This window comes from Osmia bicornis, chromosome 11 (genome assembly GCF_907164935.1).
Source record: "Osmia bicornis bicornis chromosome 11, iOsmBic2.1, whole genome shotgun sequence".
NCBI classification, from domain to species: domain Eukaryota; kingdom Metazoa; phylum Arthropoda; class Insecta; order Hymenoptera; family Megachilidae; genus Osmia; species Osmia bicornis.
Window position 1 is genome coordinate 9,653,153 of NC_060226.1, and position 24,906 is coordinate 9,678,058.

The window sequence follows — 24,906 nt, forward strand, 5'->3', positions numbered from 1 at the left end:
GCAACATTAGTTACAAACGGAACTTCCGTATCATTATTACATTAAAATTTATCAACATTATCCGCCAGCTGTTGATACGGATAATACAATAACAGTGTCAAGGTAGTTCCAGATTGTATTATCGTAGATACTGAGTGGGATTCTCATTTGATAAGATAAAAATTAATTGCTGGACTATTTCACATAATTCTTAGATACTATATACTTTGAGGATTAAATTTCCTTCTCAGCCTAAAATATGCAAGAATAAGAGAAACTAAGGGTATCGTAAGGTTTTTCTTTATTTAACATACAACCCTTTTTAAGAAGACAAGAGATCCCACCGGGTACAAGACAGACACAACAATGTGTGGGATGACTGGAAGACGTACGAGATCAAATACGCAAATGTAAACGTAAAGAAAAGATGAATTGCCATGATGGTCCCGCGTGATCCCGTGATGATCCCACATTTCATTATGTTCTTTTTTTTTACAATTTCGTGTCTCAGCTTTACTAAATTCACCGGGATTCTGTTTCCTATACGAAAACGAAAAGCACAATTAATTTCTATGACAATAAATTTAATCGTTGCACCGTCGTTTTAAAACACCGTCCGATTACCTCCATTGTATATTTCCTAATCAAATAAGCGTTCGTACAAGTTTACAGTAATCTTGCAATAGGATCGTATTTCTTTTCCTTATGTATTGTAAAACTTTTAGACAAAGTTACCTTTATCACATTAGATCTCTACCTAACTATGCATTTAACTATAAACAATTAACTCGTCGCCGTGTAAGTATAATCATAATTTTTCAAGGTAACAAAAGGTATACAATCAACAACTAAATTTTCTTTCAAAATCATGCTTCGTGTCATTGAACACCGCAATGTATCGTTACATGCAATTTAGGCTTCCTTTAGTTATAAGGAAGGGTAGAAACTTTTCACCATCCACCTTGTTTAGCTTTTCTTATTTTTTCCTGGGTATTCTCAAGATTGAAGGCAAACAGTAGATGGTTCCTTTCCTTATGCTTACTCTCAATGCAAGGAAGCCCGTATTGCACCCAACTGTACAGAACAAAGAGGTAAATTGTTACTGCATATCTACAAAAAGTGCATAACAAGTTGAAATGTTTTAATATCCTACTCCTAGATATAATTTATATGTATATTATATGCTTAAATAGGTACAATATTATCTCTTGATATTTGGTTCCTTGTGTAATGTGTATATGTGTATATAGATATATATGAATATAATAGTATGTATATATAATATATATGTATTAATTATATTGTGCATATTGATCCATATAATGTAGGATTTTCTTATCTCTGCTTTTGGTAGGGGCACACATACATATGGATTAGGGTAGCGATGAGCAACCCATGGCCTGAAACAGCATCCAGGTGTATATTAATTTGTTTTTTTCTTTTTTTTTTTTATCAAAATATATCTATTATGTACGTATATTATCTGTATTTCATTGCTTTCTTTGGCCAAAAACCAATTACCAGACGTATTCATCATCATCATCATTGATTAATAAATTAATAAAGAAAAATTATTGGGTTTACAATCCTGACCCATTGTAGAAAAAGGTTGCTCATCAGTAGATTAGAGTACTATTCAAGTTTAAATTCAGGCATTGAGGTATACTACTGGTTTTTTAATTAACACAACTGCCATAGTGAAACTGATTATATGCATTATAGCACATTAGCACAGTATCTGATTATATCAAGTTTATGATACTAGTTATTGGTGACCACCATGGCAGTCGACCCTTTGCTTTGTAATATGACTTTGATACATGTTACAATGATCAATCTGCACACATGGGGAATCGGGAGTAAAGTTATTTTCAGTTAACTTTGACACTTGCTATGTAATCCTTACTTTAGAGTGAACTACGCTAATCATTCTTTTAAAACTTTGATATTTTTTCATAATACAATGTAATTGTACGAAATGTTCGTTTAGTTTCTCGAATCATTTAATTATTTATTTGCAGATATAAATGTCGAGTAAATAAAAAGATTCAATCATGTACATACATATATATAATGCTTTTCCTAAAGCTTATAACTGAGTGAGTCAATCTTTATTACACCACTGGGACTTTTATTAGATCCTTATGACAGCTTACCATTGTTAAAGCATTGTTGTCACTGAATCATCTTCCTCATATATCTATTTTGTAACAAATTTTCAGTCATCTTAAATTTTAATCAAATACATTTAGAGGTTAGGTAGTCTGCAAGCAACTGAAGAACACGTGGCGCGATTGGTGTCTAATCGTGACATTAAACAAAGTTCAAAATCTAATCTAATGTTACGAACTTCTTCTTACTTACTCGAGCCTAATAAAAGAAATTTAATTTCATCCTTAGCAAATCATCCTTAAATAATATCATCTTCATTGCAAAATGATGGAGTATAATTTGAATTTGCAACCCATACACAGTAAATTAATTTTGTATGGTTTTAGACTATTACAATAATCGTATACGTCATGAAATTCGTATACATACATTTTCTTGATCATTTTTAATATATAATTCATATTACTGAAAGTATTCATAAACTTGACGAACAACTCGTACAGTTTCTTGTCTTTAAAGTACAAAAGATGTGATATTTACTTGACCCATAGGAGGTGAAGCAACGTGATTATGAACAGGATATGACTAAGCTTCGACTAGAATATGACAAAGGATATGATGATATGAATATTACATCATCAGCTAAAAATATAGGATCAATTTCCAACAAAGATGTAAAATTCTTCTAAGTATCTGTAGTTTCATTTTCTTGATCCCTGATTATTAAAAATGATTCATCCACCTGTTGCATCTGCCTATTATTGCACATGAAAAGCCAATAAAGAAAGAAATAAAGAAAATTGTAGATATATAAAATTATACCCATTAAAATCATATTTTATATTATAAACTGATCCTATACTTATCAGCCGCTATATGTTTACGACCTTACATAAAATCGAGTACTATCAAGCTCCGTAATGTGGTTGCTCTTAAGCGGGTAGTTGATTCACTTCCGATTCGCAGATCGGTTTTCTTCATACCCAAATTCATTAATTCGTACGTTATAGGCCGATGTCTACAGATTTATTCATTTACCGTTGTATCTTATCGTAGTATGTATTCCTCGAAATGCATAGAGAATATTGTTTGGTAAGCGAGAGAACTACATAATATCTATCTTACGATGGCTGCCAGAAATATTCACCTACTTGAATTATATCAAACGTGTATGTATCATTATGAGATAAATTGAAATAAAAATCAACTTAATCCTCGCACGACAGATACAGAATCATTTTGATCCAGGTACAGAGATAAAACGTGAAAAATGTAGAAAATTTATATTGTAAAGCTTAAGTAAAAAATAAAACTGTTCTCTGTATCAAATCTTCTTAAATATAACGTGAAAATATATTTTTAATTTTGTATATAATTCTACTTTCAAATCTGCATATAATAACGTTTTATAGATCGTAATGACCCTGCATTCGTTCACCGCGTCAGTCTCAGAGCATTTATCCGTTTTCCAAGGATCAAAAGATTTGATTGTCTTTGGTATTTTCATATGAATTTTGTTAAATGGTACATATTTCGTATTACTGCCACACCTCTATCGCTAACAGGAATAAAATGAAATGACACACAATTATAGGACATAGAGATTGATCGTTTCCAGCATCCATCGCTTGATAAATTAGTCCCATGGCTCCAAAACGTCTACAAATCTCGAGGGTAATAAATTACAGTCTGCTCGTACATCTTGAAAGAGCGTTCTAATTTTCAGTGGTTTCCTATCAATCACACTAAACAACCACTAAACTCAACATAAACTGATTTAACGCATTGATTGCCATAGTAAAAGCATTCAATTATGGTTTATGATATTTAGAATGTTCGTTCTTACACAACTTTCTTCTTTTCAAATTAAAAGTGCAACACCGATCAGCAACGATCCCCATGGCAGTCAACGTGTTAAAAGAATTTCAATTATCTCTAATTATCGTCTTAATATACATCACGCGTATTGTAATTCACATATGCTTGTTTTTCATACACTTTTTTAAAAAATATATGAAAGAAAGCGTTCAAAGGACCCTAGATATTATTACTTTTTGGTGTTTCAAATGAAAGGAAGAAAGCCTAAAAGAATAAGAAGGAAGAGTGTATAAATTTGACTAATTAGTTTTGTAGAAAACTACAATTAGAGCTTAGAAGTATTGACGCTTTGTTGATCGACATAAAAATAATTATATCTGAAATTATATTCTATTCCTAATCTACAATTGATATATTGACGCGTTTCTTAACTTTCTTAGCTTGTGTTAACATCTCGATTATTCTTATAGAAAATAAATAAAATTCTGTTCAAAGTAAAAACAATTACATAAACTTACTAATATGGCCTTTATCTTCGTTGTCAACGTATCGATACGTTCTTTAAAATTAATTTACTAATACTCAATTATTATTATGTATACGTAGAATACTTACATTTTAAGCTACAAATAAGACCGATACTGTGAATGAAAAATTACTGGATAAATAACTGTAGAAAAATATGTATACTGATTGAAAAGTGCGTTCCCAAAATAGATGATATTCTCATTCTAAAGCAGCTACGTTGTATTTATCTCTTTCGTGGGTCTTACCGGCTGTCTACATTCTTTCATTTCAAACGGATAACTTAATTCATCGATGAATTAAGGAGCGTTATTATATCGATCAACAAGCAGTTACCGAGAAAATGAAAATAGGAAAGAATCTGCAGAAGGATTAAGCCGAAGTCGTTATTATCGTCGGATTCCTTAGAAGCTCTCGTCGATGCCTCGGTCCCTGGCAAGATTGAACACTTCAAAATCGCCGTCTGGTGCGTTCGGTATATCCGGTGAAACTGGTATCTCGGGTCGAAGGGCCACACAGTCGCGTGGCGAACACTCGACCCGACCCTCGGATCCACAGCTGCACTCGATGCAATTTCCGGTCGAGTGAGGCAGTACCTCGCCCTCCCGGTATTCTCTTCCTGCAAGATGAATTTGCCGTTCATTACGACGTCTCGTTTATAAGTACATATTCTAACTCTTATCTGGTCAAGGCGAGTTCAATGGAGCTGACAAATCTAGTTTTCCTTTTAAACAAACGGTAGACGCCAAAATTTTACAGAAGATAATAATTATCGAACATTCTGTTAATATTTCTCTTTCGCATGGGAAGTTCGAGCCGAAACTAATTGCACTGTAACTCTGGTTGAACAGAAAATCGATGGCTTAACAACTCTCGTGGCATAGAGAGATAAAAAAAAAAAAAAAAAAATAAAAAATCAAGCGAAACGAAAGTGGGACTGATCTATTACCCATCACGAGACACGTGGTCGGTGCAGTTTGCGATGTAGTCGAGTAACTCGCGTTTATCTCCGCGTATCCCTGCTGCTGCTCGACGGATGGCTCCTCTGCTGGATCACCGGAAGCCTCCAAACTGTCGACGGCATTCGTGTTGCCCTCCAGCGACGGCGTGTAATTACTTTCTATCGTCGTCGACGGCAGGAACGAGACGTCGACAGAAGTACCTGTGCTCGGATTGTAATTCTGCCACCAACAATATACTTCACCTACCACGCAGAGACAATGGGAGTTCAGGTCGTAGGATGGTATCTGAAATGAAAATAGAACATTTAGATGTGTCCGCAAAAACGTTCATTGAATTCGCATGAAGCTATTTAATAACAATTTTGTGATACCCCCGCTTTTATTATTGAATGTTGATCCTATTGTAGTACAAATATAAGGAAATGTATCATATTTGCCAAATAAAGTTGAAAAATAATGAATTAATTATTATGTGTGTGCATAGGTATATCCTCCATCTAATGAAGAGCCCGATAATCCATATCTCAGTAGCACCATCGATCGTGGTTCACTGGAAGTCATCACATAAATCCAACTCTAATTAACGATATTGATACTCGGTGTGACATCGAAGCGATAGAAATATCTAGAAAAAGATAAAATAAATATGCGATGGGAGATGTAATTAATTTTCAGAGCAGAAATTCCAGACGCATCGACCTTCGATGGATTCTCGTGGATGTCACTACCTGTTAATTGGACATCGGTACCACGGCGACAGCCATTGTTACCTTCCTCATGGGTGTCTGAGGAATTATAATGAAATATTTACTACAATATACAGAGAAGGAAAATCGTTTAATCCAATTTGAAGAAAAATAAATTACATATAAATTCTCAGGGTTTAAAATCTTATCCATAGTTCAAAGAAATTCTGACACATAACGTTTTAAGTTAAATTTGACCTGTCTCTCCTGAAAGACTGTCATAATACAGTGGTATTTGTACGAGCTGTGCATGTTTGTATTGCTTTAAATGGCACCTGCCTTGAATATGATAGCAGCAAACAAGACAGAAAGTTCACTTGGCATACGGGCGCGTTTGAAACGTTTTGCTCGCGCGTATTATTGAATTTTCCAGCAAAGTCAATGCACGTTGCAAACTTCCGGCAACAGTCTTTGAAACGAAGGAGATTCAGGAATGCTTTGCCTAGTGAAATACGGAAGAAGAGAAGGATAAACACGAAATGAGATGTTTATGAAATTTTAGGACAAGCGTGGTTTGGACCCAGGTTTATTTTTAAGAAATATTCAGTTTTCTAATTGTATCTCCTTTGAACTTTGTGTACGATTATGTCTGCTTACGATTAGATTCATAGTACATAAATGAAATTTGTATGAACATCCGTATGGAATATAGCACTCTACGGAGCATGTTGCAGTACAGAGTGATGAATAGGTGTTGATTGACCCGTTTTCATCGTGCACCGTGTGTCTCTAGCGATAAATACGCATCTGTTATTCGAAGAAAATAGGATTTACTATAAAAATACTCACTGTCTGGCTGTGAGAATAACTATTTCCATCGACGACGCATTTTTTCGGGAATGATTCCTCTGTCGTTATTTCAGCAGCGTTGTCTTCTTCAGCCGCGATATCGACTTCTCCCAGAAGGATTTGTCCGGTTGTTCTTACTGGAACTAAAAAGCATATCAATCAGGTGTGTAAAGATAGCCTTGCTCTTCGATTTCAGTCAGTATTGTTATACCAAACACACTCGACGTTTAGCTTCACGAATGGATTAAGCGAAGAGAGGTAGGTATTAAGAAATACCTCTCAAGAGCGAAAAGGTATGATGATATTTACGTTAAGAGACGTAAGGGAAACTGATCGTTCTAGAAGGAACGAGTAATCCGTGGAGAAAAAGGAAGAAGCAATCCTTCTTCGTACGGTTAATCCTACATCCTATTACCTCGTGCATTTATCCACTATCTCCGTCGGATTCCAGGGCGTGAACACCACAAATCGATTTCTACGCTCCAACAGAGTACGTCCGTTTGTACATAGACAGTTTGCGTTTCACTTGAAATTTTCCCCGATGTTGTGTTTGAACGGAAACCCAATACACCATTTGTTAACCGATCATTCCCATTTCGGGTTAAATAGTTTGAAAACAGCAGATTGTTCCATCAACACCCACCCCTTCGAGGCCCGACTGTCAAGAAGAAAGTAGGACGACGTTACTGCTTCGAAATTGTAAGAAAACAATTTATCAAGTATCGTCTCTAAAGTTAGCGAGCAACTGCTTTGATTCTCAACTTTTGGCAGAGCCTATATTCGGTAGAAAAGCACTAATTGCTTTGACCTGTTCGAGTAAGAATTTAGTGATTGATGTATCCTGCAATTACTGTAACGAGGAGTTTAACGTTCAATGGGCAAAGTTCGGCGCGAATAAATCAGAAAAGTCGAGGAACGAGCTTTTAATACGGAATACATACACAGTTGTTAAGAAGTTTTTAATTTAAGGGGAAAAAAGCCAGTGGCACTTGGAGTTCCCAAGCGGTAAGCTGTCCTAAGTAGTATAGCCGTTGACTGGTCAGACATGCTTTTCTACTTTGGAAAACTACTAAAAACCGACATAAAACTTGAGAACCTATAAAGTAGAAGAAATATAAGTACATACAAGTACCGCGAACACAACACGGAGAAACTTATAAAATGCATCACTGATTGGTTCACAGTGTTCATTCAGAAGTTGAATAACGCCGCGCGCCGTGAGAGCAAACGCCAGAGAAGAAGATGACATTCGACGGCAACCAGAAAACGATACAAGCAAATGACGCAAATGACAAGCAAATAGAAACGTACTGGTGAACAAACGGAACCCTCGCCCTCGACAACAGGGGTGATGCTCGAAAGAACGCGACGTGCTAGAGGAGGAAAATGAATGCAGCGAAAAAAAGAAAAGAACTGAAACATTAGACATTCGCAACAACCACCTCACCGCACCGCACGAACCCCCAAGTTACCGAGCATTATTATACTCCTGCCTGTCGTTCTATACTTGCACAATTGTTATGGAATTGTTCTTTAGAGAAAACCTGCCTAAACTGACGATTATAAACCTGGCGTACGAGCGCACCTTTAACCGTGCCAATTGAGCCGTGAATAGGTGGAAGCGTGAATCAAATCGAATCGAATCGAATCGAATCGAATCGCGTGGATGGGTGCTATGTGCAACGATTGCCACGATAATTCCATGTGTACTTTACGTGTCGAAGTTTGTGCGGGCGTGTTTGCATACGAGAAATAGGAATCGTGTGAATTGTTCGTACTCTCGTTTCTGATTCATTTGACGCCGGTGAAAAAACAGCAGGTGATTTTCATTTTCATTTTCATTTGTATTTTAGTATTTTTCTTTTGTTCGATCGCGGAAATAGTCGGTCAACAATATCTGTTAAGATCATCGTTTCGTTTGATGTTAATTTGTTACACGCGAAGCTTTGGGCTGGTAGATTTTGAACGCTGAGCACCCTCGGAAGGGTAAAAAAATATCACGTGAATGCAAATGTCATGAATGTGTTAGTTTCTATGAGCAGAGACGTATTTAAATGCGGTCGAGTGTTGCATCTGGTACGGATGATGAATTTTCAACGTAAAAACACGGGATACGAATCGTCTTATGTATCGTATTCAATAATTTTTTACTTTCTATGCGTTTGAACATTTTTCGTTACACGGAAAGGCAGTGTAGGTATATGAAGAAGCTTGAAAAAATCCATAAAAGAGAAATAAAACTGATCGGAAGATTGAATTTGTATTAATTCCATTTTTTTTCTATTATGAATATTCCTTTCTTTTTATTATTAATAAAAAGACCAATTGTGCTTTTAAATTATTGATTACGAGAACAAGGAATTATTTGATATAAAACAGTATTGTATTTTCTCGGTACTTCTTATTCGCTATTCAAATAAAAGGTAGCCAATTATGGTTTCCAGTATGCAAATGCACAGAATAAACAAGGCATTGTTACTATATTCCACAGAAAGAAGCCATCTCCAATTTTTCCATGAAACAGTGTAGGTATTTTTATATTCTTTTATGGTTTTAAAAAAAAAGCTACATTTGCGTACCCTGAAAAAAGAACTTCATTCTCTTTCCTGTTAATTCCCGAGAAAAGTGCTCGAAAATTTTGTACAACCCACCCTGTCTACTCCCACATTCACATTCTGGATTACTGATCACCAACCAGCTGCTCGTTAATTGGACAGTTGATTAATTAATATTATAGGTATACAGAGCCGTAAAATAAATTGAATTCGATACTATGTAATTTTCAGTACCAATTTAAATCGTTTACGATATACACGTCGCACGTGTAAGTACCTACATACAATGTAGGTCTTCTGCTCATAAATAAAGCATTCAGAAATATAGATCATTTTTTAATATAATTTCGTAAGCCATCCCCTCCTTGTGAAATTATTTTCTTGTCAAAGTTTATTTTATCGGTACCTCTTAATTATTGGCTGTACAATGAAAATTTTCTGCATTAGAGTGTCGGAAATGATATCGCATCTTAGTTTGATAATTAATATGCCAACTATATTTCTCGATCGAAGGGACGTCAATAGACGTGGTATTGATACAGTGGACGAAGCATATCCTCGACGTAGTATTATTAAACACGACGACTAGCTTTAACATTCGCAATACTAACCGTAATGGCTGCATTATTCACCGGGACAACAGACATGTTTCCTTGTTACCGAACAAAGGCTACTAAATTAAAAGTTGTCCTCGATCGTTCCAGATTAATTAGCTACCTGTTCTCTAATCAGCAAGTTAAAGATTGTTTTTTCTCTATACAAGAGTATGACACCTAATAAGCATAATTCTGATATTTATGCGAGAAAAATATTAGTAGGTTCTGTTAATTTTTAGAATTTAATTTTGTTTCTTAACGAACCTGTAATACTGTGTCTATCAAACAGTTTGCTCGACGACACCCGTGAATTTCGCCACGTCGCGTCGCGTCGCGTCGAGGGAATAGAAGGCAGAAACAGTCTCGATTACGCAGATTCACGTCGATTAATCACTGTCTACCACATCAAAGTCACGTCTGTTCGTTTCATGGTATCTCTGTCAGACTGTCGGCTTGTAAACTTGCACAGGACACTGATTTGATACCAAGCATCAGGACTCGGTCCGCCCCGCGTGGATTTACCTATTGACCTAAATATTTCAAACGTTTCCAAGTCCGATGGATCCGTTTGGTCGAAGTTTACATTTCCTCGATAAGAATTCCAACCGTCCGACCGCTGCTTTTTCGACTCAACTTCAATGTCTACCTCTGCCTGCCTTGTCAATTCGAACAATGAATGTATTTTTGAATATAGGGAATTGGATATTATTCCTAGTTGGAACTCGTCGAAGAAGATATTCGCGAAACATAGCCTCCGGCAGCTAGAAATCTAATTAAAAATGTTTCCGTCGCGAGGCCGTCAAGACAAGAGGAACTTATGAATTACACGAAGCATTCTTCAACACAGGCTTGCTTGTTGGTCGAACACGAATATGGAGAAAAAGAAAAAAAAAAATAAGTCCATGAACCTTTGCGAACTCGCGGCACGATTTTATGCTTATCTACATACATATATGTATGTATGTATGTATGTATAAGCGTTTACTTGCTTCCATAATGATGATAATTTAAAGAGTACTTTTATTAATATATCTAACATTGCATATCATTGTTTAACAAGTTGCTAATTTATAAAAAAAAGAGGCAACAGCACGCGGTCTCCCATCCAACGACAAGTAACATCCGCGCCCAGCTTAGTTTAACCGCGACGAAGTAGTACAACCGTCGGCTGGTCAGACGTCCTCCTCTACTTCAGAAAATCAGGTCCTAAATAATGCACATTGGAATTAAAGCGCAAGCAACAGAATTTTTTAATTGAAGATTCTACAGTTTTCTCAAGTAGTAGCACAATTGTTTATAAGCTACCCTGTAGAGATAGTTTAATCGTGCCAAAATGCCTCCTCGTCGTGCTTAATTAAATTTCGGACGATTAATGGGCAACGGGTTGGCTCTGTCACAGCTCTGAGAACAATGGAGGTCGATGTCACGCTTGATAGATTCGATTCTAGAAGGCAAGTACTCGGAACCTACTTGAAAACGTTTGGATGTTGAATGGAACCGTTCCACCGAAGAATCTTGGCTTTGTCAATCGTGAAAGAACATTATGAAAAGTAAATATTTCTTTAACTGGAAATGCAATGTTCAAATCGTGTCGAAGGTGTTATATCAAATATCAAATCCCACAAGTTATAAAGCAGTCTATTAAATACGGTAAGCTGATCTCGAGGGGGTGAGAGGGCACCATAAATCCTAATTAGAACAGCAGCTTATGCTGCAGCCTCGTATAGTGTCTGCTTCTTGATATTCACCACGTGCGAAGGATCTTTTTAACCATCAGGGATTCGGAAGGATTAAGGTCGTCGAGGACGACCTTTCCCTTCAACGATTCTAGCTGTGCCTTGAATCCTCCGTAAAATTACCTACCATCGAGTAGGAAATTGAAAAGCTTCTGTATTTCGTTTCGTACGCGTTACGTTCTTTCTTCCCTTTTATGCTAGACTCTTCGCCGCGCCGTGCCGCGCCGCGCCGCGCCGTGCCGAGTATTATTACCGGATCCGATCGAATCATTTGCTACTGGTTGATTAAATGTCTTGCGAATACGTGTTGCGAAAATGATATCGGTTTAAAATCGTGAAAATAGAAATAGCAATTTTATAATTCAGGAAATAAACGAGAAGACATCGAGAGACAGAGAGAGGGGCTTGGGAAATCGATCGTACATGAAAGAGATTGAATGGCACATTGTGCCGCAAAACAAATGAACACCGCGGCTGGGTCAGCTGATTGGGTATCAACTTTAAAAGTATTAATACATTCCGTCAGTAAATGGGGATGAAATTTTTATTATTTAAACTATCGTACTGTTGCATATATCGTACAATGTGAGCTTTCTTCCAGGTTTTCTAATCAACCCTCGAGTCCTAGTGGCAATAAAGGTGTTCAAAGTTTCGATGAAAATTCGAAGCGTGGAAGCGAGAAATGAATACTTCCTAGGGTCGGACGAACAGCCCGGAATAAAGGGGATCGTAGGTAAAGAAAAGAAAAGAAAAGAAAAAAAACGAAACAGACAATAAGACGGTAAAAAGAAGGTTGATAGGTATCGAAAGCTTGGAGATTTCGTGGTCAATCGTGTGGAACACTCGATACACGGACAGCAGACGTGCAAACAATAAGAAAAGAATAAACCTAATGGAGAAAGGAATAAGAGAGGGTTGGCGGTGCTGTGTTTGGACGAGAGTGGAAAATGAAAGCTGTTAGCAATTGCGCTTCTCCCAGCAGAATTTCAGGTCAGAAAAATCGGAGAAGAAAACAGAGGGAAGAAATAATAAATGCTGAGACAACTCCTCTGATCTCTTGAAAATGCTGACCAATCGAACAAATTAATTCATTTTATTTTCTCTTTCTTTTCCATTTCAAAAAACTAATCTGTTCCGAACTTTGTAGCATATGCCTCGTAAAAAAAACTACTTATAGTAAAATCTAAAGAATAATTGTAATTAAAGAATAATTGAAAATAAAGCAGCTTTTCGTGCAAACGGTATCGATACACCTTCTCGCCTCAGCGAATCGGATAAAGCATAAATTGCATTTTCATGTTTAAACGAAATAAAAGACAGCCATGGAAACGGGAAAACAAAGAGATTGATTCGTATCAGTTAGAAGGCGAGCAACGATTTAAAAAGACAAACATCACATTTTACATTTCGCAACACAAATAAACGATCCTGTTTATTGCATCAATTTAACGCGAGAATCACATGAATTAATTAAACGTCGCATTCATGAACGCACAAGATATATAGAACAAACTTCTCTGACCGTAAATTCCTGTGTTCTCGTACGAATTAATGCAGCTTAAATTCTGTCGTGAAATTTCATGTGTTACGTTATTGTTTCGTTAAAATTTTTTCCTACGAAGCGCAAATGTTACGAATCGTTCTACCATGAATATTATTTAAAATAGTTGCTCTTTATTTGCTTAGAACTTTATAGTTTTTATTTTTACGCAAAGATTTGTTGTTGCTGATTTCTCAACTGTTACCAGTAACCACGATTTCGGTTAAGTCAGAAACAGCTATTAGCCTGAATTAGTGGTGTATCAATTTGCTAGCCATTCAAAATCAAGGTTATTACCGGTAACTTACACAGACAGAATACCTAGGTTTGTGTTTAAAATTTAACTAGAGATATTCAACAGCCGAGCACGAGAGAACACTGCTTGGATGAAATTCATATTTCACTGGAAAAGAAACGATTTCCGCCAGGACAAAAAAAAACAACACGAATGGGAAAAGGTTGAGAGGTGAAAATATAATTTAAATTACACAATTTCCTTGACCCTTTGTGTTAAAACATAGAACGTTGGTTAACCTTGGAAAGAAAGAAGAAAAATTTGATAAAATATTCTATAACACGGTAAATATTAAAATGCAAAGCAGAAGAAAATAAAGAATGGATAGGCAAAGAGAAAGGATTACATATTTTGTTGGAAATAAAACAAAAGAAAGTGAAAGTGCAAGGAGAAATTAAAGGAAAGAGAAAAATAGAGAGAATAAGGAAGGACTATGTGAAACGTAGAATAGAATACGTTGAAGAGGTCCTTTGGAAGTACTGAAAGGACAAGACACGTTTAATTACTGCAGAACGACTCGGTCAGAAATACAAATACCAGCAGGTCTTTGTCGCCTCTATGCCTACTAACTAATTGTAAGACACAGAAAGTCTTGTTTTAGTGTTAATTTTGTGGCGTATCAAAGAAGGAGGCTTGATTTTCACATAACTCTCAAAATCGCCAATTTTTATTTTCAGGACACTAATTAATCAATAATGAATGAATTAATAATAACTTTCGTATTTTACTATTTCTAGGATCGTTCGATGGTTGCAATGTAAAATAGAACGTTCTGGTAAAACTAGAATACGTTGGTGAAAAAAAGGAGTCTCAAATCGATAGCTCGTGCTTGGGACAAAAATAGAAAGTACTTAATGCGAGGCCTAGCATTCTTAACCCTTTACGATCAGTTTTTAAAGGACAGTGTACAATAGTATAATAGTTTCTTTTTTTTTAGAGGAAGTACGAATTAAATTAGAAGTAATTTAGAAACCTGATTCGATTGCGAATGTAGATTCTTATAAAATCGAACGTAGAATTTTAGTGATACAATGAGAAAAGCTTAGGTCCGCAGAATGTCTGGGGAGGAAAGTGAGAAGTCAGCGGTAAAGTGACGTGATTTTCGTCGATCGAGTGAATTATTCGAATCGGTGAATCGTGCTATGACAATCACCGTTCTGTCCAGCCGTGGAAGGATTTAATTCAGTGGAAGAGGTTCATGCTTACCCAGGACAAACCTGGCTTTCGGCTTTCGGCTTTCGGCTTTCGGCTTTCAGCAGATCAACGACTAGGGGATCCGCGCGGCCGCTATACGACATCGTGTCGTTACACTCGACGACGATGCATCGGTGCATCGGTGCATCAGTGCATCGGAGCACAAGAGAGAAACGCTCGGTACACGCTTAACGCTCGCTTTAATTGCGAAATTGGGTCGTGCTTAGTCGCCACGTTTGCACGGACACTAATTTCCGAGGACGCGTTCGATTAAAGTGGCCATCGAAAAGCCTGTGTTCCGCTAGAAATTCGACGATCGAGCATGCTTTAAGAGGAAACGAGCAAACACTGGGAAAAACGACCCACGACGTGCAATCGAGTCAAGTAACAGCTGCTGCTATTGATTATCAATATTCTTATTGATACTTCAACCGGCTACTCCGCTCTAGAAATGTGGAAAAATCGATCTGTAGCTTTTTCGAATACATCCGTCCCGTCGAGTGTATTCTTCGAATAGGAAAAAGAATTTTCTGTAACAGAAACGACGAGCTGGAAACTCGTCAAGGCGCGGTGGCTTAAATATTTGATGCAGTGAAAAAGGATTGGAAAAAATTCAAGAATCCTTTTTTATCAATTTTCGAGGAACGCGAATGTTCACTGTGATTATCGAACTACGCGCACCCAGCATTCCTTACGTCCATTATGTTCTGTAACTGGAAGCTAGGTCGACGTATGTCGCATAGCTGCGATTTAATAGCGATGTCGGATCAGCTTTCATCGTGATCGCTCCATCGGGATACAAAGGGTTCGCCATCGAGAACCTCTAATGGTGGTTGCGAAGAAATTTAAAACGTTTCAAAGTAAAATTTCAAGTATTCCCTTTTCAATCTGTTACAATTTCCTTTTAGATAGAAATTCGAGGTGAGTCGGAAACTTTACGCCTGAAATAAGAATTTTAAAGGGAATTGCATTAGATACAAATAGAATCTTTTTCTTTACTTTTTAAAGAGTGCTGAAGAAGCGCCCATGATAGGCTAAGGTCACACAAAGATAAAATCTTATCGTTAGACGTTGCACAGAGGAGGTTGCCGAAAGGGAAAATTTAGTAACTCGACTAGCGAGTACATAAACGATGAAATAAGAAAAGTTGGCAAGATGGAGGAGCAGATAAAAGGATCCGGAAAACTCGAGCATCCGGTCAGTCACGCGCCAACCACCCCCGACAACAAGCTGAGAGCGTTCAGGAGGAAAATTAAGAAAGAGGTTGAAATGGTAGTCGGCAAATAACGGCGCCGCGATCTTTTCAAGGATCTTTTGGGGGTGACTCGCAAAAACAGCAGCTAAATAGATGTCTGATTGGTCTTAAGTGTTTTTAATCCATGCAAGTTTATACCGTCGAAATAAAACATTTGACGTAATTTAACTGTCCCAGTCGTTTTATAAATAGGTAAATTGAATTGTATAAAACGATGCTCGAAAGAACGAGGAACAAGGTAAATAAAAGGAAATGAAACAAAATGGACAAGGAAGCGGATGAAGAAGCAAATAGAAAATGAGAAAATGAGAAAATGATAGGATGGAGAACATCACGGGAGGAAACGGGTGAAGGAGGTGGAAAGAGGGATGGAAAACGGGGAAACGAAGGCAGCGTGGAATTTTCATTCCCAGTTCTTTTATCTCTTTTTTTTCTCGCTGAAATACTTCCTTCCGTCGTTTAATATCGCGTTACGTACTCAATGTTCGCGAAGTAGCTTCGTTTTATTCTTATTCAACGTGAAACAAGATTAATTGCGAAGGTGTACCAGACTATGGGGTGCGATCGATCGACGATCTTATTATAAAATTTATTATCGAACCTACGAATTTAATTACTTCATTCCCAATTAATGAAATACCTATTATAAGTTTCTTCTCTAAATTTATGATAAATAATAGTTTGAAGGAATTAGCTTGCAGCGTTATTGGATCTTCGGCAGGGTATCCTAATCAACTTAATTCCATGGCGGTGGTGCGATTGGCGTATCGATGATGCGCTGCAGTTCAAGTGCAATAATTTTGTGGCTGGCGTCGTGTAATTTGCACTCGACCATCGAGTGCAATTTCACTAGATATCACCATGGAATGCTTTGTACAATCTGTACCTCGTTCATTGTTACTCTCTCTCTCTCTCTCTCTCTCTCTCCATCTACCGTTTTCGGAGTTCTCTCGGAACCAATGACATAACGTGAAATTATAAACCTTTTATAAATCTTTTTGGAAGCAATTACGATTTCTCGGGAGAATCAACTAAAGATGGAAATAAATAATTTTCAGCGGACGTAATAAAGAAATTCGCAAAGCTGTTCATCAAGTACGGCCGTTGATTTCAGAACACGACTGTGACCCATTTTCCTGGTCGCTTTAACCGGCCGACAAAGCAGAAAAAACAAGAGGATTGCACGCCGTCGGCTCGTAAACTACCAACGAAATCCCTTATAAATTATAGCCACATCATTATATGCATGTGTCTACAGTCTACGCCAACTAATTCGTTCAACGTTCAATTTAAAAAATTTCTCTGCGATTCTCCTTTCCTTTGTAGGCGGTAAAGAGCGCGGATAATTAAATAAAGAATGATTTATAACCGAGAACCTAACGCTGAACTTTGCCTGAATATTTTCTTTTTCTCACATCGACATTATACCATTTTCCCAACGGTGCTGGCATTATTAAAAGCAGAACTGTCACAGGAAAATTGATCGCGTCACCCATTAAACTACAGGAACATGCGGTGCGCCACTGAAATTGACCACTATATCAAATCAACCGTGATGTATGGAAAACAAGGGCGCATAGAACGCAAGATTGACTTGCAAATAATTGTTTCGTGATAAATCATAATTAGGTCGACAGAAACTAATGATTAATTTACTGCTAACGAATGGTAATTAATCAATTGGACGTTATAACGAATTACGTAGTCCGTGTCACGATTTCGAGAAAATTAAGGTTTTCAGAATTTCTACCACCCCTGTATCGCCATTTTTCCCAGGGAAGCCTACTTTGTTCGCCGCTGTACCCGTTGTGCAAGATGAAAGGGTTAATTCCTGTTCTGGAGAAACGACAAACGGGACAGGCCGAACCGACGCGACGCGACGCGACGCGACGCGACGTGTCGAGCCTTTTGTTCTTTCGCGGTAGAAGTGTGCATTACCGGGAATCGGTGTCTACCCCGCGGGCAAGATGTGCATAAAAATCTGGAGCGCACACACGCGAGACTTACGTGCAACAGACACACGGAAAGAGCTTTTTCGCTAAAAGCGGTGAACCACGGAGAGAGCATTTAGGTGAACGCAACATTGGCTCAGCCCTCCTGGGCTATCTTCTCGATTGCTTACAATCGAGAACCGGAGAACGGAAAGGTTTTTCGTTCATGTTACTTCCTGGCTTGCTTGATTACTTTCTGCGCCTAGCAAGAAGAGGGCCGGAGGGCCGGAGGGCCGGAGGGCCGGAGGACCGACCACTCAACTCTACGAATCAACCTCCAATTGAAGATAAAAAATTTAGCTAGAATTATTTTATTTTGCATTAGTTTGCTCGTGGAAAAACTGTAACACTTTATATAGTCATTAGTTACGCCGAATAAAAACTTTGCTCCACGGTGTTTCATAATGTAAACTCTTGACTTGTTGTTCCTTTTTCTTGTTTATTTTCAAGCTTTCAAAGTTCCTTTTTTTTCTAGTTTAGTTACGAGCCAGATGCGCGTTTACTTTTTATTATCATAAGGGTAAATCGTTAAGCTCCTTTTGCGACCATTTCATGTTCAGAGAAACGCGTACCGTTATACATTTTCTCTTCCAAATAATTACAGTTTAGAAATTTCAGTTTAAAAAATACAAAAATCTAGTCAATGGATTAAAGATTCATTTGGAAGAATTACTTAGGAGACCACCTGATAGTTTTCGATGGAACGTATGGTACGGGGTGTAAAGGTAATTTAACGGGCAAAAAAGCAATGGACCAGAGGCAATGTGTCTTTTCGACTGGTACTCGATTTCTTTTTACCAACGAAAGAATGGCTTGGAAATATCGCCAGGGAGAATGGAAAAAGGTAAAAAGAATTGGCGGTGACCTGCAAAGAAGAATGTGGTCGAGGGTGGAAAAGGGTAAGAAAGAAAAACAATGGTTGGCCGAGTTAAGTATCGTAATACTGTCGTTAGATAAAGCATTCAATCGAATAAAGGTGTTTTTCATACATTCGATCAATTGCTCGTGAAAGATTCTTCAGGATCATAATACCTTGTTCACAAAACGATTTGTACCATTAATATCAACGGTATCAAACTAACAAAATAAAATAAAATAAAATAAAATAAAATTAAATTAAAATTCTGGCTCTCTCCATGGTCCGCTGTCCGAGAGTTAATACACTCGAGTTCTAAACTGTTTAAACAATTTACGAGTGCGTAAAAGTACGTCAGTGGAAAAGATAAAAGGAAACATAATATAGTAAAGCTAACGTAACGACCCTATTTCATTGCTCGTAGCAGTGGCATTCGAGAGATACTCCCGGGGCTTGTTTCTCGAGTTTACGACTTTCAGGCAAAGTCGTAACCTGCAGTACAGATTTACGTGGTTAGATCTTCATCATTTTCGAAAACTATATCCATTCTACTTAAGTTAGTTTCGAAGATATTAATATTGAAATGAATTTCAATTCTAACATTTCCTTTGTAAGGTAGCAATTGTAATTCCTTAAGATCCAACTACAATCATCCCTTATTACAGTGTTACTTGTCAGAAGAATCATAAATTTGTCTATTTCTCTTCAACATCGTCTAATTAAAATAGCGAACAAGAAAGGAGTGGAACGGAAGGGAAGATGTAGAAGTTAGTATGGGAGAAGGAGAGAAAAGTTGGTCCGACTATACGCAAGGCTCTACCACTGCTTAAATAACACCAGCAAAGCCTGGAGCTTTGCACGGACTTTCCATCCGAGAGGTGCATACCAGGAATCAAGACGAAGAAAGACAGAATGGATGCACGGGAAAGAGAGATGAAGTATATTCCTCGGGTCTCTTTTCAATTTCACTTTATATACATACTTGGAAGCAGCTCGCGTTTCGACGTTCTTCCACCTTGACGTCGTAAGCTTCGAGGCTTTTACGCCGGTGAAACGGCTTTCAAAGATAACGAGAGATTTTTCCACTTCGCTCGCGAGAAGGACATTCAGATTTACGCTAATAATTGGCGAAGGTCGAAAACTAGGCAAACTAACTTCATATGTTCTAACGTTTTTACTTTTCCACTAAGCTACTCCACTATGGAAATAGAAATTTTGTAAATTAGATATTTATCCTTTAAATTCAATTATATTCTGTTTGCAATATGTTACTAAAATCTCTACTACCGCAGTAGCTATCAGATAATGAAGACAGAATATTAGTTCCATTATTCTATATGTAATTTAACTGTTACCATAGATGTAAGTTACATCAATGCATACCGAGGGAGCACGTTCAGAATTTACGACAGAAATTTGCTATAGGGGATTAAATTTTCCGTCATCCGATAAGATGAAAGTCGATGACACTGTACAAATAAAAAGTGAGAAGAGGCTTAGAAAGAGCAACGAGTACGCACGCTAATTATTCTACAAAAGGGTCAAGTAGCCGTGTTTTTCTTTTTTCCTTCGAATGCCGTTATTCGTTAAGAACATAAAGGTAATATCAGTACGCTTGGTATACTAATAATAATAATAATAATAATAATAATAATAATAATAATAATGCTACCTAGCTTTATTGCGCTTCATTAACAAAGGATTGTTGCGCTCTGTTGTTTCCTGAAGCTCGTCTGAATTCCTAAACATGCGGTTTTCAACCTGGCTGATTCAAGCCCTTTACTATTAAACTAAATATGCTTTGCAAATGAACAACTGAGAATTAGTTTTAAGATCGAATTATTATTATTAAAAATACACCTTTAAAACCCCCCCTAAATTTTCCTAGAATTACTCGATTCTCTCTTCTTCTCCTCTTTTCTCCGATATAGAGGATGGAAAGAAACGTTTCCCAAGACAAGTGGAAAGAGGGAAACGGGCAGCAATGTTGGGAAGCAACGGTTCTTAAGGGCTGGAAGAGAGGAAACTTTGGAGGACGAGGGTGGTGTACCACCCTACTCGTTAGCTGTTACAACTTCTGCACGATTCCAGTTCCCATAAAGTGCTTCGACCATTCAACTGGCGTAATGCAGCCCCATAAAACTTCACACCCTCCCTATGTCTCCTTCCTTCCTTCCTTCCTTCCTTCCTTCCTTCCTTCCTACTGTCACGAGAGAAAAATTTTCAATTCACGATAAATCGTGACAAAGCTACTACCTGCACGATGAAAAACGACCAAAACTATTTTAACGAGGAAATATTATATATTTATAGAGAGCTGTGAATGTTTCAACGAAGAATATTCTAAATTCTAAATGTAACTTTAAGTTTCGGCCTGATATCGGATTAACGCTAATCAATAAAACTAATATAATGGTTAAAAATTATAATATCCATCTTTAAAAATACAGTCCTGGAAATATTTATTATGGAGTCGCTGATGATCTTACTGAATTTAAATCGGCACTTTGAAGATTTAAATGAAACGAATCATCAATTAAGTGGCTTAATTTTTGTTAGATTTATTATCACAAATTATATGGGCAATGATATTAAACAAATTTCGATTTTGTTTTGGGTGACCTGCGGTTGCAGTATCACCACACACACGCTTGAAAATGCAACAGTGCCGTTCTAGGGTTAACGATCAAAACAGATATTGAATTTTATCTATCTTTAAATTAAAAATAAATAAATCGTTTCTATCCTCTCTACCTATCTGACTAATATTTATATTATAAAGATATTGTGGTGAATTTTACACAGGAAATGAGATTTAAAGAGATTTCTATGCAAATCATTGAAAAATTAATATTCTCTATGCCCATAAGTTGTGTGTATTGTTTATCGATTAGAATGATGTATTCGTTGCGTATCTACCTTTCTTAAAACTTGAAAAATATGAAAATTTATAGATACGATAAATATTTCCAGTACTGGGTATCAATTGACATAGCGTGGAATGTTAATAAAAGGGGTTGGAAAGACTTACCAGCACGGGAACCGGTGACATGACACTGCAGACAGGCGACGAGAACCAGGAACGATGTAGTTCTCATTTCTCACTCGATTTGACCCGCAGTCCCGTTGACAAACGAATGGCCAAGTTGATCTACGATCGTAGAAAAACACACGTGAGAACTTGGCACAAATCGTGACTCGCTAAATGGTCTTCTCTGTCCTTTTCGTCCACTAACGTTCACCATATAAACATTCGCGAATAACGATCCGTCGGTTCAATTTACGAGATCGATTTTTCGAACACGGTTAACACAAGGCCCCTTTATTTTCGTCTCATAATAATCAGCGTTCTCGTCGCGATCAATTAACGCAAAAATGTTAACTAAACCGCGTTTGATGTATCCTTGCCGGTAAAAGAATAAACATGATCAACCTTCACCCAACGCCTAGAACCGACTAACCACCGTGCGTCGAGCCTTCGCATCGCTGCACAGAAGCTAGGCTGCACGCAGGCGCGGCTAACAGCCAATCACCGCGCAAGAACGATCATTGCGAACCGCACGCGACGACAGCTAATGGCTTTTTCTCAGAATTCAAAAACTGCACATGCATTTGCGAATATTCCGGAAACAAACGATACGAAATCTTGTCTTTATGAAATTGTCGCATCCGACATTATTTACCTTCTGCTGGTTCTTCTCGCGTAATGTACCACTTTGACTGTAAACGCATGCGTAAGATTGTGTACCTTCGTGTTGGATAAATGTGTTTCACACGCACATTCTAAAGCACGAATGCATATAACGCAACAGGCACGTTGAATATGTGACTGGTACGCTAGTAAAAATGAAACAAAAAATGACTCTCTTATAACATGTACCGTGGATCAAAAAGATATTGCTATTATATTTTGCGAATACAGTTTTCCTAGAATTTTTTAGATGAAAGTAAAAGCTGCTTTTCTAAATGCGAACTAGGATTTGATTCATCAGAATAGCTTTGTATTCATTTTCTCTGTTTCGCAAAGCTTTTAATTTTGCTTACTTTTTTTGTTGAAACGATAAAGGGATGCCAGGTGAAAATTCTCATCTAAGCCATGGCTCCGTTTGTTTCCGTATTATTCACGCATTGTAATTTCAAACCGGATTGTTTCCTGTCGAAAAACCGTGCCATTTAGCGTTTACTCACACAAGAGTATTTATTGCTGTCAGGCACATTCAACCAACGAACCTGCCATTTTCAAAGAACGTTAATATTTCAGCCGTAAACACGGTGATGCGTTAGCGTGAATACTTTTCAAAATAAAGAGAGTAAAGTATTTGAACTGAAATATGAAAAATGATCAAATAATCACCTAAATTCGGTGGTGTGCGATTCGTATCCAAAAGGACTACAGCCGCCCTTTGCCAACAGCGATCGCAGGCACCATGTGTGGCGAGGTGTGTAGGGAAGAATCCATTAATTTGTTGATGGTCGCCGATAAGAGCCTGCTATGGCCGATGTTTCGACGCGGTCGTGCTGTACGTATAAAGGATAAGAGTATCCTTGAAGAATCTAGCACGAAGGTGATGGCCTTCCTGAAAAAGTGTATTGTGTTAGAATATAGAAATGAACATGCGGGCTTCTTCAGAAGCCTGTTTCATTTGTTTAATAAAAATTAACAAATGTATGTAACCAAAAATTTTAATTACTAGGAAAAATGATATTATAATATAAAGTAGTTATAAAGATTGAAAAACAAAAAGATTGAGGAACTGCCGAAACCCGGGATCGAACCGGGGACATTTAGATCTTCAGTCTAACGCTCTCCCAACTGAGCTATTTCGGCTCTTGGTGATTTCTTCTTCGTTTCATTTCAAATCGGGATTTTCACATTAATTTACATTTTAATTATTTTATTATCTTATTAATCTGTCCATTGTTTAAACATACTGTCATTAAAACATAATTTTTTTTAGCTGTACAAATTACATCATTCCTCCCACACAGTTATTTAACTTTACCATATGCAAGTAGTTCTGCAAATTAATTCATTGTTATTAATATGAAATCATATATCATTACTTTAATGCGATAATATAATTTCCTATCTTTCTGGAAGATTTTAAAACAAACAAAAACTTGCTTTTACTTTTATCATTTTTAAACTAATTAAAAGGTAAGAATTTACAAGAAATAACATTGACTTCGTCGTAGACATTCAAATTCACCAGGAGTTGTCAAACACAGCTTGAATTTGTCATTTGTTTTTACTCTAACTCGACCTACTTTTGTTACCATTGTTTCGCATATCCTGCTGCTTGTTGCTGCTTGTCAGGCTCTGCACGATACGCAAGTTTACATTCTCCAGAACAGTCTTTAAGGTTATTCGGAGAGAAAGAGATCGGTTGATTCTCATGGTCGTTAAACGAAAACTGTGCGACAGATGGAGATAGGTATAGATACTACGAAAGCACACCACGATTTTGAGAGAGAGGAAAAAACACTCTCAAGGACATACAGAGTTCGTCCTGCATCTGTTTCTGAAAATGTAATATAAAAAAAAAAAACGAAAAGTTTAATTCATTAATATCCAAGATGGATACGCGTGACATTTTGCTATCTTTTATGATTACAAATTTTGTTTATTACCTATTTACTGGTTATAAGTATCTTTTACATTATCGCTATAATACTTACGCTATTAAATATTTTTTAAATCATTTAAATGCATTAAATTGTGGTACTCCTCACTGCTGACCCTGACGCCACTCAACGTGTTAAGAATCGTATACTTTGCGGGAATTTGTTTATTGCTACATATACATATACATATACATATATGGCAGCAATTTTCTAGAAAGTTTTTGTTCACATTAATATATTATAACTACATTTTAATATGTCAAAATGAAAGGCTACATACATACCAAAATCAAATATAATACTTGAAATTATATTTGACCAAATTTCAACTC

At 37.0% G+C, this 24,906-nt stretch overlaps 1 protein-coding gene and 1 non-coding gene across 5 annotated transcripts; both read right to left on the reverse strand.

The window, feature by feature from the left end:
• Positions 1-294: 294 nt before the first annotated feature.
• On the reverse strand, positions 295-24,902 carry LOC114871201. 4 transcript variants are annotated; one of them, XM_046287712.1, is made up of 11 exons: positions 24,629-24,902; positions 24,227-24,471; positions 23,304-23,526; positions 22,994-23,179; positions 22,633-22,786; positions 21,981-22,100; positions 6,932-7,074; positions 5,384-5,681; positions 2,136-5,053; positions 604-1,053; positions 295-519 (listed from the first exon to the last, which is right to left on the reverse strand). In XM_046287712.1, exons 6-9 carry the CDS (start codon positions 22,045-22,047, stop codon positions 4,839-4,841), a joined length of 723 nt encoding a protein of 240 aa, XP_046143668.1. In that variant the 5' UTR covers positions 22,048-22,100; positions 22,633-22,786; positions 22,994-23,179; positions 23,304-23,526; positions 24,227-24,471; positions 24,629-24,902; the 3' UTR covers positions 295-519; positions 604-1,053; positions 2,136-4,838. The 4 variants fall into 4 exon arrangements, with proteins under 4 accessions (XP_046143668.1, XP_046143669.1, XP_046143667.1 ...); XM_046287713.1 differs by having other exon boundaries at positions 22,994-23,102; positions 24,218-24,471; XM_046287711.1 differs by having other exon boundaries at positions 24,218-24,471.
• Positions 23,705-23,777, reverse strand: Trnaf-gaa. The gene has a single exon. It is a non-coding gene; the product is annotated as a tRNA-Phe (tRNA).
• Positions 24,903-24,906: the final 4 nt, after the last annotated feature.

Excerpts from the sequence above, each read along its gene's own strand:
- LOC114871201 (XM_046287712.1), bottom strand. The coding sequence starts at position 22,047 with ATGAGAACTACATCGTTCCTGGTTCTCGTCGCCTGTCTGCAGTGTCAT. Across the intron at positions 7,075-21,980 it reads TGTCACCGGTTCCCGTGCTG|TTCCAGTAAGAACAACCGGA; the intron begins GTAAGTCTTTCC and ends TATGCTTTTTAG. Across the intron at positions 5,054-5,383 it reads GACCACGTGTCTCGTGATGG|GAAGAGAATACCGGGAGGGC; the intron begins GTAATAGATCAG and ends TTCATCTTGCAG.